Consider the following 18,048-nt stretch of genomic DNA (forward strand, 5'->3'; position numbering starts at 1 on the left):
GCCGTCAGCGCCGCGCCTTCCTCCGTCCCGCTGTGGGGCTGCGTGTGGGGCAGAGGGGTAGGTCGGGTCTCCGGTATTGCACTTTTTCTCGTGGTGTTCCATTCTAACTGGGAGCTGCCCCTGGGGCAGATACTTAGCATTTTGACCAGAAGTGAATTAACTTCGTTTCTGTAAAGTAGGATTAAAAAGGCCCATTAACTCTTTGAGGGCAGGATTCGTCTGTTTACAGTACATGGTCCAAAATAGGTGTTCAATAAACAGCTGACAAATAAGTGGACCAATGAGTGAACTGAACGAAAACTTTCAAGACTGGCCTGTGCTGCTGCAGTGTGAGTGGCAGTCCGGTGGGAGGCCTGGTCCTCTGTGTATGTGAGGTTTGCCGTCTGCTCCCCACGCGGACTGCCCTGCTCTCTGTAGTTACCTGCAGAGCTGGGTGCGTTCTTCACCGGCATCGGTATTTCTCCCTCAACGGGGAGGAAGCCTCACCAATGAAGTCGTCTGCAGTGAAGCCCTATTACAAATCCAACTTAAAATCTACTAATTGCTTTTCTGATTTTGCTAAATAAATAACGTGTCTTTCAGGCATTTCTTAGCCCAGAGAACCCAGAAGAGCCTTACTTGGAGGGGATCAGCTATAACTGTGTGGCCCCAGGCAAACGGTTCATGCCAATGGACAATTTGTCGGGGGGCGAGAAATGCGTGGCGGCCTTGGCGCTCCTGTTTGCGGTGCACAGGTACGGTCCCGGTGAGCTGGAGGGGGGGCAGCGGGCCCCCTACCGAATCCTGCGAACTGCTCGGCTTCAGTTATGTGTCGCGGTCTGTGATACAAAACTGTTTCCTCAGCCAGACAGCTCAGGTGACGCTTTATGTCTCCAACAATCTAGATGGAAAACTGAAGAGAGGATCCAGTCTTAGATTTTTATTGAAGTTCCGTTATTATCAGTAGCTACTCATATTTCAGCTTCATACAAAAGAAAGAAGAAAAGTAAGTATTTGGAGAATTACCGAAGCAACAACAACAAAGGACAGGCAGTGACAGCAAACCCAAGCAGAAACCCCCAGCTTGTACATTACTTTCCTGGTCCATTTTCAGAGAGCTGCTGTTCAGTAAAGAATGTTCAGCAGAGTTTTTCTTCTGAAAGAAAAAATGTTTCACCTCCTCATTTCCACTGATGATGGTGGCACTGTTTATAAACTGGGGAGGACCTCAGGTGTAGGCAGTGCTACCTGTGCTCTCATGGTCAGGAGTAGCCACGTGCAGGTTCTCTGACTGGTTTCCCCTGGTCTCAGGAAGGAACAGGAATAGGCTGCTTCAAGGAAGAAAGGAAATACATGGACGCAGCAGGATTTAAGGGAAGCAGGGCCAGGATCTGAACACGAGCCTGTGCTGAGTAGATCCTGCCTGAATAAGGGGGTTCCCCGCTGCCGCCCCCATCCGTTCACTCAACAGCCCTTCATTGTGTTCGCTGTGTGGCACGTGGTGTTCAGGTGTTGGAGAGACATCAGTGAGCAAAACAACGTCCCTGCCTCAGAGAGACTTCATTCTGGGCGGGGAAGACAGGTGGGAAAGAAGGGACATTAACAGATGACATCTAGTGTGAACACTCAGACAAAGTGACAAATGCTGTAGAGAAACAGGGCAGGGGTGGAGGCAGCGAGCAGCGAGGAAGGGTCTGCAGTGTTAGGAGTGGCCTGGGAAGGCCTCTGAGCAGCTGCAGCTGAGCCCGGCTAGGGAGGGATTAAGGAAGTGAGCGCCGTGGGTGCGCACAGCCCAGGGAGGGGGCTGTGGACTGAAACTCAGCAGGTGCACAGGCCCGGGGTTAGGGAGCTGCGGTGGGACCAGGGTGGGAGCCGAAGGGTCAGGGACAGGCACGGGCTGGAGAGTCAGGGAGGGCGACTCCGCGGGGTTTGGCCTCATCAGCTAGAGGGGTAAGAGCTGCCGTTCATTGGGGGGAAGATCACAGGAGGGAATAGGTTTGGGGGGGCAGGTAAAGAACTTCCTTTTGGATGAGTTTGAGGTATTTATTCGACACGCATCTGGAAGTGCTGAGGAAGGTGTGGGGTATGTGAGGCAAGTTCAGAAGAGAGGTCAGAACTCTCAGTAGAAGCACAGGAGCCGTCCACATGTGGGTGTCAGTGACAACCTTGGGACCAGGTGAGTCACCAAAGGAACCAACTAGAGGAGTGCTCCAAGCCTGAGTCCCAAGGGCACTCCAGTGTCAAATGGGGAGACAGAGAGTTGGCAGGAGACTGCGAAGGGGCAGTGAGTAAGGGGGGGAGGTGGACCCTGTCACCCTTGACATGAGAGGAACAGGCTAGAGGACCGCCCCAGGTGCCACCTGCAGAGGTCACATGGGATGCAGACTGAGAACCCAGCGTTGGTTCTGGCAACACGCTGCTGCTGGTGACCTGGACCACAGCACCCGAAGCGTGTATCTTACTTGCCTGCATGTGACAGCCTCCTCGCCGTCTTCTGTAAGAGACGCAAGGCTGAAGCGGGTCCTTTTTCCCCAGTTTCCGGCCTGCTCCGTTCTTCGTCCTGGATGAGGTGGACGCAGCGCTGGACAACACGAACATCGGCAAAGTACGTTCCTGCCGCTCTCGCTTCCCCAGAACCCCTGCAATTCCAGGAGCGTGTCTGGTCAGGGGGCAGTGGCCCCGAGCAGAAAGTTGGTTTGGTCATTGTTAGTGAACCATCAGATGTAAGCTAAGTATCTAAAAACAAGATGGTTTGGATAGTTTCGTTCAAGGCTCAGGGGACCCTCAGAGTTATTGAGGGTTCTACACGGAGTTGAGTGAAGATTGTGGTGCTGGTCCCAGAATTGCTCCCAGGTTACTGGCCTCTAATGTTGGGACATTAGAATCACTAATAGGCCCCGTGGTAAACAGGACCAAATTAGTTGTTTTACAGAGTTCAAAAATAACATCTCTAAATAAAATTCCAAAGTAATTAAAGTTCAAAATGGTGCCCTCCACTTTATTAATTAAAATGTATCCCATTACTGCACTTGTGTGTGACCCTGTCCCCAGTACTTGAGACAGTGAGGGAACCAAGGGAACAGCTGGCGCCTGAGAGTTCAGGTTCACATCAGCCTTAAAGATCAGTGCATAGATACGCAGGCCACCTGGGAGAGGCTCTCAGGCCACACACCTTGACTCTTGACATGAGAAGGGGCCAGCCATGGAAGCATGACCAAAGGACAGAGGTCAGCACTGGCAGGACCCATCACTGCCCAGAGTGGGGGCGCTCTGGCCTGCAGATCCTGGTGCCCTGATCCTCCTGCCGGAGAACGTCCGTTTCCGGAGCTGTATGAGCGAGACTCCTGGTTCCGAGTCGGGGCTCGTCCACCTTCTGAACGTGACTGGCTTTGCGTTTCCAGCAGCCCCCCAGCAGGCAGCTCCGGCCGCGCTGACGGAGAAGTGGCTCGTTACTGACTTCTCAGTTGGCATCTGGTTTACACCTCAGTCTTGTGAGCTTGATTAGTGAGTCCCAGCCCCTCCTCCCCGCCGCTGAGAGACGCATTTGCTCTTGGGGTGCCATTGAGGTCCTGAGTCTCTGACGCCGACCTTCCTCACCGACCGCATGTGAAAGGCCTGGGAGAGCGGGGCCGCAGGAGCTGCAGTCAGGTCCCTTCTGACGGCCTGGAAGCTGCCACTCAGCGTTTCCCAGGACGAGCTCAGCCAGCCCAGATCCCTCTGGGAACTGCTCTCTGCACACGTTTCAGGGCGAATAAGGGCAGCACCGCTCCAGGCCCGCAGACCTCGCAGGGGACGGGCAAGCGCCGCATCCTGTGCCCTTCAGACTGCAGGGGGGCTGGGAGGAGAGTGTGGGAGCAAAAGGACGTCTTGTCTCCTGAGTGCTAGTTTGCATCAGCTAACTGGGCTCCCGGGCCCGGCTCAACTGGGGGAAGTCACCCCTTTGATGAACGTGGGCACTCTGTGTCCCATATTGTGCGTGTGCGATGGGGTGCGCATCTGCCTTGGCAGGCTGCATCTTTTCTCGGCATTTAAGATGCCCATATCTTCTAGCAAAATTTAGATGTTTGTATTAATGGCATCTCCAGGAACGAGGTCTTAATTAAGACCTTTCTGTTACCCTCCATCCTGCGTGTTACAATCCTCTTGACTTCGTTTCCCTTGGATCTGTGCGTGCCTGGCACTCCATTGCCATGCTGAGTCTGCGCAGTCAGGTAGTGTGAGCAACTAGGAGGTAGCTCTGCTCTCACTGTGACCAGGGCGCCCTGCATTTATCATAGGTAACTGCAAGCGAAGTGCCTGCCTTCCATCGTCACACCCCGTCTCCCCTTCCACTGCAGTCAGCCCCGCAAGGCTTTAGTCCTGCATCAGTGACTGCCGTTGCCTCTGCCAAGTCAACCACTTAGCCAAAAGCAGGTGCCCTCTTCCATCATTCAGCTCCGCCAGTGACTCAGTCCTCACCCGAAGCTTGCCATTCCTACTTCCAGCGCTGCGTCCTCAGTGTCCTGGGTGCAGTCAGGACCAAAACACACGGAGACCCACTCCAGGCGCAGGGAGGTCAGGGAGCTGGCGGGTGCCTTGGCAGACTGTGGTTGAGGTCCCAGTTCTGCATCGTTGTCCAAGTTCTGAACAGCTTCTTTGCTGAGGCCCGTTTCTGTCCAGACTGTGTTCTGTTCCTGTTCTCATCCTTAGCCTTGACCTTCCTGAAGAAACCGCTGAGTTCACCTCTAAGCAAAGGGCAGGATTGTGAACACATACGGCATGGCCATGCTTCCCCTGTTTTCAGGCTTTGAGCTGTCAAAAGATCAAACATCTGAGTGGTAGCCTTGGTTTTATCTTGTTATAAAGGCTGATTGCAGCATACATTTGCAGCATATTGTAGGTGTAAAAGAGCTTTATTCTTTAAAATATTCGTAAAGTTTTAAATCAGATTTAATGATGTTTGCATTTCACTAATCTCTTGTGTTAGGATCTGAGCTGTTTGTTTCTGCGGTTGTAGTGGGTTTACCAAACTACCAGCAGGACAAGGAAGTGCCTGTCCCCTAAAATGGGCAGACTGAGACCTGCAGGATCACTGTCCCCAGAATCCAGAAATGAGGCCTTCCCTTGCTGATGACATGTGTGCCTTTTCTTTCCACCCAGGTATCAAGTTACATCAAAGAGCAGACGCGGGAACAGGTTCAGATGATCGTCATTTCCCTCAAAGAGGAGTTCTACTCCCAGGCTGACGCTCTGATCGGCATCTACCCGGAGGTAAAGCTGGAGGGGGGCGGGGGGCCCTTCCAGCGTCCTGGTGCACAACCAGAGGTTCCTCACGGAGAGTGTGGGTCCTGTTTGATTCCTGCTCTTGATAGCTATAGGCTTAAATCATTTTTTAATCAAATAAGATTTAAAAGTACTCAGACATTTTTCTTTGGCAGTGCACAGAGATTTAGGATATGAAAAGGCAAATCAAAAACAGCAGAACGTTTCTTTGAAAATAATAGTATATATTAACTACATAGAGTAAACTTATTATTGTAGTTCCTATTCCTGTAATGTTTGAATGTTTTAGGCAAAAACAAATACATTGTGGTAGGACTAGCAGGGGACCATTTACCTTCCAAAAGTACCTGAGGGGGGAAAAAAAAAAAGAAATTGACCAGCAGTTCCAGGTTGCAGTTACTTGTAGAATTTGAACACACCTTTCTTAAGCCATTCAAAATACTCGAGCTAATGGAGTAGAGCAACTAGTTCTAATCATTCTACTTTTGAACAGTGAGGCTTTACTTTCTGAGTTTTCCTTTAAGCCAAGATAAAAAACAAATTTCCCTTCCTGTGCCTATGAAATGTTAGGAGACCATTGGAGATACGCTGCAGGAGAGAGATGAGTTCTCACACCATGTAGGAGAGGAAAACAGCCTTCTGTCCCGTTCAGGACCCCTGGCGGGCCTTAAGTCAGACCAGCAGGACGGATTGATGAGGGAACAGACGGGTTCATGAGCACATGCACCCAAAGGGGGGCTATCGCCTGGGCCTCTGCCGTCTTAGGGTGGAGTGAGGGAAGGGGCCTGGGGCTTCTGGGGAGGGCGGGGTGGGCAGGTGACCAGGCAGACTGTGGTCAGCCAGTCCGGCTGGCACTGCAGAGTCCAGTAGGTGCCTTCTCGGTTGACAAGGTGTTAAGGGTAGGGAAGGCATCATCTTTTCCATAAATATACGTTTCCTTTACAAAAGGAAAACTTGTGCCAGTTTTTAGAGCTTTTCCTGCATCTGCTGGTTCTCAGAAGCTCAAAACAATCCACATACCCAAGAGCTGTATTTTGTTGTGGAATATTCTAGTACCTTTTACCAAATAAAACAAAAAATAGGCAAATTAGTAAAGCTGATGTAAATGCAGACAACTGATACCATCCTAGCGGGCCACAGGGAATTTCCTTTTTCATGCAAATCCAGGTTCCCAGGTGGCTCTCACCTGACGCTTAATCACACCTTTTTCCTGCATAGAAGGACTAACTGTTAACTGTCTGCTCTCCGTTTCAGCATGATGACCACATGTTCAGCCGAGTTTTGACCCTAGATCTTTCTCAGTATCCAGATACTGAAGGCCAAGAAAGCGGCAGGAAACAGCGAGAGTCGCATTAGGGCCCAGAGTGCCCTTGGCCACTGCCCGCTCTCAGAGCAGACGGGACAGATAGCGGGCGGGGTCCTCACTGTCTGGTTCTCACTCGAATGTTTGAACAGCTGTTGATTAACAAACTCGGAGCAAGCAAGGCAGGCTGTGTGCCCTTCAACACAAAGCTTAGCCCTGGCTGGGTGGTTTGGTTGGGTGAAGCGTTGTCCCGTGCACCAAGAGGTTGCAGGTTCAGGCCCCCGTTGGGAAGCATACAGGAAGCAAGCGATTGATGATTCTCACATCACTGTCTCTCTCAAAATAAAAATTAAAAAATCAATAAAAACATATCCTTGGGGTGAGGATTCTAAAAAAAAGAAAAAGCTTAAACCATTAACAGCCAAAGATGCTGTTGCTCATTCCATTAAGGAGTGTTCAGGCCTCATTCCCAGAAGTCAAGTTTCCTGTGAGTTAGCTTTGAACAAGTTTCAGTAAAAATGGTACAATTTTGTACCATAGTTTTAACTTCCATTTTGAAAGCCAACCAGAAAAATTTCGAATTCTACACATCTTCACTCTGGTCTTGCCTTGTTCACTTACATAATACTCTTGCTTTCTAAATATCCTAGTTATAGGGTGTTGAACCTGGGTTTTATGAGAAATTTCAGAGCAACTGCTGTCAATATGAAAATGTCAATAAAAATATTCTAATTTCAGATGTCTTCAATCTATAGTTTTATAAACAAAAAAAACAAGTGAAATTGAATTATGACTGCTTCAACACAACCTATATTTTTCTAAATATGATTTGAGGAAGGAAATGAACACAGGCGTCCCCAGCTGACTCCTCCGCCTAAGTCCATTGTTACCAGGTGGGAAAGAAAGCTGCAGGGTTGTGGGCAGGACTTCGTTTCCATTTCGGGGCGGGCTAGAGCTTACAGAGGTGCCGGCGGTCTTCTGTTCAGGACTGCTTCAGGCCCCAGTGCCACCAGCCGGGGAGCAGCCTCCTGAAGTAACGGAATCGCTTCTGAGCAGCACTCACTGTTCATGTAACAAAACGCACTCTGTGCCCAGGAAATTAAGGCACAAGCCCTGCCCCCTGCCCTCGCCAGCTCATCTCTGACTGCAGGAGGCAGAAAGCACTCCAGTGGCCATTGTTCCTTGTCCTAATGATGGCAACACCATCACCTTGGAAGACAGCAGCCTGACTGTCCCTGTAGTGCCCCCGACCGAGCTCAGTGTCGACCCCTCCCCCCGGCTGCCCTCTCGTAACTTGGACACAGACTCAGTTCTAAAGCAGCATCACCACGCTCCCTAATAAGAGAGGAGCCTCATAAAGTCATAGTTGGTTTACACACATTGAACAGTTAAGAATGACACAAATATTGTAGTACATATGGCACTTCATCCTGAAGTGGGCATCGCTGGTTCGGAGCTGGGAGGGGGCCATCTGAGGGAGCCGGCCGGGCAGGGCTGCGCGGTGCCCTTGCCAGAGTCTGCACCGGGCGCAGCTCCACTCGGCTGCTGCAGTCCACAGTGTGCCCCCAGCATGGCGGTCAGCGACCGCTAAGGGGTCAGGCTTTGGTGAGGCAGCGAAGAGGCTATGACGGAGGTGCCCGTGTAACTTTAAAATGTCACCTCGTGTTTCTCGTGGACAGCGCCGTACATAAGCAAAGCAGTACACTCAGATTGTTCCTCCTTTACCGATCACGTTGGAATAAGTCTGCATTTTAAAGCAAGCATCACAGTAGGACTACAGACACCCACTCACTACAGCAAGGCCCGCGTCCCTCAGCAGGGCTCAGATCAAGTCCTGAACTAGCTTCGTGTGACTTCTCCAGGTGTCCATCTGTTCCACGTTATTCTCCATGCTTGCGATGTTGCCATACCGTGTCTGGCCAACCTGCAGAGTCACAGAGCTATCCCTGATGGCACTGTGAGTCTAAAACAGTTCATGTTTGCTTTTTAAAAACTAAACACACTCAAGTATTATCACTTGATTTCTCAATTGCATGATAACGCATGGTAAAAATTCTCATTGCAAAGATGCAGCCACGCCCCGTCATAAGAAGAGTTGAGCACACAGACTTGAAATTAAAACTTTATATAAGGACCAGAGTAGCATAAAAGACTTGTTTCTCGTGCTTTAAAAAGACAAAGGCCTTAAGCAGGTCCCTGGCTTATCTCATTCCCTGCACATCCCAACCTTGCATTTCTCGTTCTGTAGACCTGTGGGAGCTCCAGTGTCATAGTGCATGGCAAGAAATGTCGCAAAAAAACAGGCAGCCTCTGAAACGGACCCCAAGCAGGGCCTTTGCCACGGTCACAGAGCAGCACCCGTAGAAGCACGGCAGGCACAGCTGTCTCTGCCACCTGCCGGCGGGGACCCGGGAAACGTCTGGTGTGGCAGACCCTCCTGTTTCAGGCCCGCCCTCAGCGCTCTGTGCAAATCCCTTCACGGGCCTGTGGGGGGGGTGCTGGGAGATGAGGACGGACGTGCTGGAGCTTCCCGCCCTCGGACAGACTTGAGAAGCTTGCAGTTTATACTCGTAACTAAAAGTTAAAAACCTGGTCTGTGCTCCACTTAGAACTTCCCAGTTACCAGCCGCAAAACGGACTTGCACAGCCCTGAACAGCACTCTGAAAAGGCCTTCCCTGTTTCTTCTTGATCTAGTTATTCTTTAAAAAGTCACACCACTCTCACGGGGAGATTCAGTATCTCAAATATCCTTTACTATATAGCAACGTAACAAACACGCCTTAAAAGGTTTTTCCTATAGTAACATGTTTCCGCATAAAAATTATAAAATTTAAGAATCTGGTTTCTCATTTTCTTTGGCAACTACTGTTGCTTGGACAGTCTTCACTCTCCCCCTTTTATTAGGAAAACCCACTTTGACAAAGCGGGGGTGTCAAGTGGGAGCCCAGAACTCCAGGCACCTTCCTGCCAATTGGGCCCCTGAGGTAGTTGTCCACCAGCCCTCACAAAGGACACCTGAAGTGAGAGTGCTTCGCCCCCCAGCGGGACTGTCCCTAGCCTCCACGGGCCACGCCCCCACAGGGCTTGAGGAGCATGTCTGTTTAGAAGTGACATGCGTGTGTGGGGTTTCTGAACACCCCCCACCGTCCAGATGTAGCACTGTGGTTATAGAAGGCTGGTTTTCAAGTCACAGGTCTTACTGGGTTTTAAGATTTCAAGATGCTCCAGCATCATCTGTTTAAACAAAAACACCAAAAAGTATTTGCCATATGATTTCTATTTCAGAAAACTACTCCAGTTTTCCTTCTGTGCTGAAGACTCAGGACACGCCTCCAGGGTGGAAACAGCAGCCATGGTCCGGAAGTGATGGTGTGAGTTCTAAGTACCATCAGGGGACACTGTGTGCAAAGATGGGTGGCGATCTCCACCCATAGACACGGGCGTGTGCTCCCTTCTGAAGGCACCGGGGCCGGGGGCAGTTTCCGCACGTGTAAGGGAGCCTATTCAAGCACAAAGACAGGGGCCTGGTCTGCGCAGGTGGGAGCCCACCAGGCTGCTCAGCTCTCGGGCCCGCGGGAGCGGCCTGCAGCACCAAGAACATGGACCGTGGTCTCCCCCACAAGCAGGACACGATGAGCTTCTGCCAGAAAGAGACCGAGGGCTCTGGCCGAGCAGACAGCCGCCTGGGCAGAAGCGGGCGCTGGTGCCAGCGGGCCCGGGATGCGCCGGCCGGCCTGCTCGGGGCTGCACCGTGCGCTCACCAGGCGGCCCTGCTGCTGAGCCACACACTGCCACTGCGAGTCCCTGCCTCGGGAGGAGGGCCGTGTGTTCTGCAGTAGCAGAGACCCCCACTGTCCCCCAAGAACCACCACCTGGCCCGCCTCTCCAGATATCTGGCCGTGAAGACACCATTGGAAAAGAACCGCTCACCCTGAGAAAACAACTCAAAGACACAGGTCTGGTGTGTTTTCACTCAGTTACACATCTCTACTAGCTGAACTCACCATCCACATATTTCCTAAAAGACTTTGAAGCATTTTATACAAAATGCTATCACAATGGAATTCCAAAGACGATACACTGAAGCTGTACAAATCACACTGCATTTGTGCAAAACTGAGGGGACAGCCTGTGGAATCTGCTGCAGCTGTGGCCGTTCTCCCACGAGGTCCCCAGTACATGCTCCCCTCCACCCACCAGGGAGAGCAGGGGGCCACTGCCTCGCCCGTCTCCTCCTGCCACCAGTCCCAACTCAGGCACCACTCATGCTGCAAGCAGCCATTTTAACAATCACCTTGTTTGTTGACTTTCTTTGATTACACGCTGTTTGCATTCATATGAATCTTTACATCTACAGCAGACCGTTACGACAGCACATGATCCTTGTGTTGTACACGGAAATACATACCAGTGCGGCTCCCACTTACCCACTGAGGGATTAGTTCGCATGTTAAATAAGTCAGCGGCACGGTAGGTAAAGGCGTCATAGCTCCAAAAATTATTGGTGGATTACTATGTAAGTGTTTCAGAGTGTTTTACTGAGGTTTTCTTCCCTCCATACCAGTGTTTTCAGGAATGGAGTCAAGTCAGGTACCCAGGGAAGCCTCTGATTTCTCTAGAGATTTGAAAGGATATTACAGTCATAAATAACAGAGACTGTGAGAAAGAATAACTCAGAAAACAAGAGAAGTTAACAGTAACACTGTCAAAATAAAAATGTAACCCAAAGGCTAGAATACAATTTTGAGAATCTCCGATACAGAAAAAATGAAAATTAAGACATTAGAAACAATAGACAGTGGAAATCAATCCAGGAGATCCCAACTAATGTGAAGAAAGGAGAGGGAAGATAGAAAGGTATCGTCAAGGAAACTGGGTTATTCCAGAATTGGAGAGATGGGGAAAAAATGGAGTGAGGTCTATAAAAGAATCCACATAACTACAACCTCATGAAATTTCTAAACACCATGAAAAAAAGAGATCCTGAAAGCTTCCGGAAACAGGTCGCTACGCATCACTGAGAACCGGGTTGGCGTCGGATGCTCTTTGACAGGAGACCTGGACACGGAGGAGAGTGGAGTTCCAAAGGCGCGTGACGAACCAAGAACCTATACTCCGACCATGGCGTGTGAGGCCCACGCAAAGACACGCAGACACAGCAGCCTGGGTGCTCAGCCTGTGGGAGCTCCCTAACGAGGCTCCAGCAGGACGGCGGGGGGCAGGAGAAGGAAGACCTGACAGGACTCTAGGACAGCAAGGTGACCGGGAGGGCCAGCAAGCAGCAGAACAGACTGGAAGGTTAGAAGGCATCTCGGGAACTGAGGGGCAGCGTGGCAGACGATGCGGACATGAAAAAATACTGTGAAACGTAATTTTTGGGCAAAAGAGGAAAAGAGAAATTTAGAAACTCCTCAAAAAATAAAAAGCACAGGTAACACCAACATGCAACCACCAAAGGAGGAACGTAATTACTGGGATGTGAGGAAGCACTTGACCTTGACGTGAGAACGTGTCCTGCTATCGGCACAGAAACCGGGACTCCGGGCCCATTGACACAGCACAGAGCTGGCTAACTGGGAAAATATTCCCACTGTTTTTTTTTTAAGATTTTATTTATTTTCAGAGAGAGGGTAAGGGAGGGAGAAAGACAAGAAGAGAAACATCAGTTGGCTGCCTCTCCCACATCTCCATTTGGACCCGGCCCGCAGCCCAGGCTTGTGCCCTGACCAGGAATCAAACCGGTGACCCAGCGACCCTTTGGCTCGCAGGCCGGCCCTCAATCCACTGAGCCACACCAGCCAGGGCATTCCCTCTGCTTTAATAAAGTGAGTGACTTTGTTCCCCAGTTTGGAGAGTCTACCTACAGCCAGTCCTGTAGCCATGGAGATGCAAGGAGTGACCCTCAGCAGGAGGTGAGGGAAGGGACAGTGCCTGAGCCAGGCAGCCCTCCTGGAGTCACCAGAGGTTTTCTATTGAAATAAACAGTTGAAGTCAATCTCCAGTCATAGAGGCAACAACAACCGTGACCGGCTTTGCGGGCCAGCCTCTGTCGCTGCTGCCCCACTGTGCGCTGCAGTGTGCGAACGCGTGGGCGCGGCTGTGCCCATGGGGCTTTGTGCCCAGATCAGGCAGCAGGCAGGCTGCCCTCCTCAGTCGGACACCCCCACTCGGCAGTCACCCAGCCGGAAACACTGCCCAGGCTCTGCTGAAGCTGGGTGTCACCACGTGGGACACTGGGTCCCCAGGATCTGCTACAGCTGGTATGACCATGTGGGACACTGGCCAGCATGGTGAAAATGGAGGTGGCCTACATGACTTCCACAGCAGGCCCTTCCCCCTCGCTGGCATCAGCCATAGCGGGCATGGGGCTGACCGGGAGCGCGGGCAGTGAGCTGCGTGGCCAGGGCGGCCCAGCGGGCAGGCAGCAGCCGGGTCCGCAGCACAGCCTGGCCGCCATGCTCTCCGGGCTGCGGGCCTCCCTCTGCAGCAGCCTGTGCTCACCTCACCGCCCCCGTGGCTTCCTTTCTCCCGGCACGTCCTCCTCACCCTGCCGCTCAGAGGGTGGCTGTGCTTCTTCGGTGGCTCCAGGAGTGACGAGAAAGCTGCCCTGGGCCCCCACCACATCATCCCACTCGCCAGCGTTTGCACCTGCGCCGATGAAGGCCTGGCCGCGCACCTGAGCAGGGCCGATCCCCCTCCTGCACCAGCCCCCGGCCCAGGGCCATCACTCCGCGCTGGTCTCTTAGGGCACCACGTGCTTCTCCTCCCTACTGGGTCGTTCCCACCTGCAGACGGAGGAGCTACAACTTCTCCCATCTCGAAGTGCTTCTGGGAACCACTTGCCACCCAAAGAGATGTGGCTGGCCACCCCAGACCCAAAGCTCACCTTAGGACACCCCCGTCCCTAAGCAGTAGGAAAGCCTAAGGTCTGTCCCCAGGGCAGCCTAATGCCGTCCCTGAGCTTCACACGCAGTCCAGCTCCGGGCAACAGGAGCTGTTACCCGAGGAGCCCACAGCGTGCCCACACTCCACGGAGATGCTGTTCTGATGGCCTTGAAGGGTCTGGCTTATCACCCGACTTGCTGAGAAAAGATATGTAAGGCATATTCAAATGCTGGAGTGACAGATTCACCCGCCTGGCCTGGAGCCGCTCACCCCAGTGACCCAGAAATGCTTGTCTAAGACTCACAGGTGACATCTTCCAGATCAGATCATGGGCCACCACCAGCAGGTCCGGGTCCATCACTTTCCTGCGGAACCGGGCCACATCCTCAGGGTGCAGCTCCTCCAGGAGCGGAGGGCGGGGATCCCTGGGGCCACTGCTGCACTGACACCCGTCCCCATCACCAAGAGCAGTTCCTGTGGCTGTTTCTGGATGAGGCTTTTTAAAAACTTTCTGCTTAAAAACAAGGGAGAGAGAAAAGGAAAGTCGACATGGCAATATTGTGACCGCAAAGAAAAGCAAAGACCTCAGGAAGGCCTGTGGGGGGCTCGGTCACGTTCCGGCTGAACCGAACACACACACACCCCTCCCCGACTCCATGCTCCTCGAAGACGAAGCATTATTTTCTATTTATTTTACGTGTTCTGTCCTCGTTCCACAAAGGACCTGGGAACAGCTGTGTCTTATCCACCTGGAGCCCCCACGGGGTGAAGCGCACGTGTGAGTATTTATCCCTGAACAAAAAGCCCAGCCGTTTTAATTCTTTGAAGCTGCAGAGAGCTGGGAAACACCTGTGATGCTGGCGTGGCCCCTGCCTCCCGGGACAGCTCTCCTGGCAACATGCTGCTTTCTGGCCGCGCACCAGCCACAGCCCCTTCCAGGCAGAGGGCCCCCTACTTCGCGTCACTTTATCACCAGCAGAACCGGCGAGGCGCCGCGCCCTAGCCTTCGCTGGGACCCTTGGTCACCTGCTGCTTGGTGACGTCAGGGTATGGTCACTTCCTTGCGCAAAGGCACCGCCGTACGCAGTGTGCCTGATGTGAAGCCAAGGTAGTCACACAGCCCCTCACCAGGTGGCCCCACTCGCCTGTGCAGGTGCTGAGCAACGGAAGGCTTGTGACAGATGCTACAGACCGGCGTGAAGGGGGGGGTTGCGTCACTTGCCTTGGTTTTGGCTCACTTCCATTTGTTGCCTTTTCTTGTGAATCCATCTGTGAACCCTAAAGAGAAGAATCAGAAGTGACTCTAGTTCCCAGGTGAAAGTTCTTTTCTTAGTTCTCAGAAGAGAGCTAAGGTCGGAGTTAAAGTCAAAGGCGCGGGACATCCCCTTAACCTGGGAGGCCTGGAAAACGCCAGTACAAAACGCAGACGTCAGCGCCCCCGGCCCGGGACCCAGACGCCCCGCCCCCCACCCGGGACAGGAAGTGGGGGACCCGGGCCCTGCGTCCAGCGCTGCAGCCGGCAGCCTCCGCGCTGCGTTCTCACGCTGCCGCTTGGCGACCCCGTCCCCGAAGCGCTCCCCGCTGCCGTGGACTTGGACCCCTCACCGCAGAGGGGGCGGCGGAGGCAGGACCCGTTTTTCGGGGAGGTGCGCGTGCTCCCCAGAGTCCTGAGCCCTGCTGCCTAGGGGGCTCACGACACTTCTCAGCAAGTCCTCCCGGGTGCCAGGCTCCCCGCGGCCGGACCGAAGTGCAGCCAGAAGAGACTGCAAGTCAGAGGTGAGTTCTCCACTCACGCAGAACGGGCCCTCGCCGCAGCCGGTCTCTGCCATCCGACTGTCCCCGCGCGCTTCCGTGCCCACGGGGCACCCCGCCCCAGCTCCACAGCCGTCTGCTGGCAGCGGGAGAGCTACGGGAACAACAGTTCAAAAAGCCCCTAACCCGACTACCGAGGGGCAAGAGCTGTTATTAACGTCTATACATTTCCCTCCACGCATTTCACTTTAAACTTTTCAATCACCAGAGACCAGAATTCGCCCCCTGCTTTTCTCACGCGTTAGAATAAGCATCTCCCGCACGTCACGAGAACGATGCGTGCGTGTGTAACGGCGCCATCCCTAGAGTCTGTCTTACTGAGACGCCACCACTTACTTCTCCTGTCGCCCGCGCAGGACGCGGCCGCAGCGCTCCAGCTAACGGCAGCTCCGTGCATGGAGAGGCTTCTGAGCAGCAGCACTGCCGGGTTGCGGGAGAGCTGAAGCGCATTTCAGTACACACGGCCGGGCCGCGAGGTGCCTGCTTTGCCGCATCCAGCCGGCTCTGGTTGGAAACCACCTTTTCTCAGATGTCCAATCTTTTTTTTCCCTCAATTAGAATCAGGTCACCCAAAATAATTTTCCATGGCAAGAAGGCACGGCTTAACCAGTGTCTGAGCCTCATTACATTCGGAGCAAATGGGATCCTGAGACTGTCCCCCCAAAATGTTTACACTTTGCACACTGGGTGCCACCCCAGGGGAAAGGACTCGGCACTGCCATCAAAACCCGGAGGTGTCTCTGACCTTCCCCCGGGTGCGACGACGCCACAGTTTGCAGGCGACGAGAACGAGGAGGCTCACAGGTGCCCGCCACCTACCCAAGGGACAGCCAGTCCATCAGGGGTGGTGCTGCACCCGCACCTGCCACGTCCCACAGTGGGCGGCTGTCAAGGCCACCCTGGGTCAGATCGTGTTGTTGTTGCTGTTGTCGTTTTAACCTACGCGGTGTTTTCTAAGGAAAGTAACAAATCCTGTGCTTTCCCGCTAGATAAGCAACCCCGGCCCAGCACTGAGCTCCCAATGACCAACCAACGTAACTATTCACCAGGCCTCAGTTTAACAAGTAAAATGTGAACTCTTGCTCACTAACCAAGTTTTGAAAGCTGGAGAACAGGAACGGGGCTCTGGAAGTTCAAACTGCTGAAGCAGAGAGCTCGGGCTGTGACCTGCCGGTGACACACACACGCACACACACTCTCGGGCTGTGACCTGCTGGTGACACACATACACAGGCTGTGACGTGCCAGTGACACACACACACCTGTGACCTGCTGGTGATACACACACACACATGCACACACACTCTCGGGCTGTGACCTGCTGGTGACACACACACATACACAGGCTGTGACGTGCCAGTGACACACACACACCTGTGACCTGCCGGTGATACACACACACACACACACTTGGGCTGTGACCTGCCAGTTACACACACATACATACATACACATGGGCTGTAACCTGAGAAACGCTCACAATAAAAACTGGGACACAGGGCTTGAGCAGTAAAATGAGGTGTTTATTCACGAGTCTGCAGAGTCAGGCGCACCCTCAGCCAGGAGAATGTGCGCGCCAAGTAGACAAAGGAAACTGGTTTTATAGTCTTAGCTTCCCCACCCTAAAGCTTCCCCGCCCTGAAATTGCCTTGAAAGTGATTAGCTTCCCGGCCCTAAAGTGAAAGTGATCAGCTCCCTACCCTAACACGATTAGCTTCCCCTCCCTTCTCCTTCTTCCCTGTCTCTCCACTACTGGTTGCTCCAGAGTTACAATCCAATGCGATCATCTAAATGCCCCTATTGTGATCTGCAAACATGCCAATGCTGTCAGCTCCCCTCTCAGAGACCCTTTAATTACATTTGCCCTTTGTTATTACTGATTTTGTACTGGTTTGAGAGTCACTATGTCTTTGTTTCCTACACATGGACAGGAAGCATCCAGGACCGATGAACCTGGGGACCCGAGTGGGGGAGGGGAAGTGGGGAGCCGCTTCAGAGGCACAGAGTTCTTTTCTGTGCGGAAAACGTTTTGGAATTAGAGACAATGGAATGTTCTTGGTGCCACTGAGTTGTTCGCTGTAAATGGTTAATTTTACGTTACGTGAATCTCACCTCCATTTAAAAAGTAAAATGAATACAGGCATGTATTAAAAGAATGCAAACCTGCATGAATGCTTAACAAGGGCAGACTGTGAGGATCCCTGTCTGCTGCTGGGGGTCTCCGGAGAGGGCTGGCCGACTGCCTGAAGGAGGCAGTGCTCTAGGAAGGTGCCCGGGATGGGGGGAGGGGAACTCCAGTGCCCCTAGGCCCCCTGCTGGGGCCCAGAAGACAGACAGACGGAGGGTCCAGGAGGTAGGCCTGGGCACACCAGGCTGGCCGCCCTCTTGGGAGCAGCGCCCGCCACTCCCCCTCCTGTTTCCGTGGCCCAGATACTCAGTCCTCTGGGCCCCTTCGGTCTGCCTCCTCCCTTCACAGCTTGGGGGTCCTCTTGTGGATGTGTGCCCCTGAAGCACCCCCACTGCGCCCCCAGGAACATGGTCGGCCTGCTGGGCTGCGTCCCTGCCCGAATCACCCAGGCTCCAGCAAACCTCTTCTTTCACGGTGGGCAGTGGGCCCGTGACTTGTTCCACAAGAGGGAAGCGGTCTTGCTTCCTGGCTCAGAAGACAGAATTGGGTCATCTGAGCAGAGACCGGGGACTGGAGAGTCCCTTCACACCCCCCCAGATGAATTTGGCGCCCCTCCTCTGTGTCACACGGCCTTTTCTGCCCTCTCATTGGGATCGGAAAGCTGGGAAGGAGCCCAGG

General features: G+C 53.0%; 1 protein-coding gene across 1 annotated transcript in view; it reads left to right on the forward strand.

Moving 5' to 3' along the window:
- Positions 1-6,613, forward strand: part of SMC1B (structural maintenance of chromosomes 1B) — a 53,719-nt gene extending 47,106 nt beyond the window's left edge. Inside the window, exons 22-25 of the mRNA XM_090275312.1 lie at positions 583-734; positions 2,515-2,584; positions 5,119-5,229; positions 6,496-6,613. Coding sequence (XP_090131438.1) covers positions 583-734; positions 2,515-2,584; positions 5,119-5,229; positions 6,496-6,597 — 435 coding nt within the window. The 3' untranslated portion in view covers positions 6,598-6,613. The remainder of the gene's footprint in view (positions 1-582; positions 735-2,514; positions 2,585-5,118; positions 5,230-6,495) is intronic.
- Positions 6,614-18,048: the final 11,435 nt, after the last annotated feature.

The sequence above is a fragment of the Furipterus horrens genome, unplaced genomic scaffold, assembly GCF_987537825.1.
Source record: "Furipterus horrens unplaced genomic scaffold, mFurHor1.1.pri manual_scaffold_4, whole genome shotgun sequence".
Taxonomy (NCBI): Eukaryota; Metazoa; Chordata; class Mammalia; order Chiroptera; family Furipteridae; genus Furipterus; species Furipterus horrens.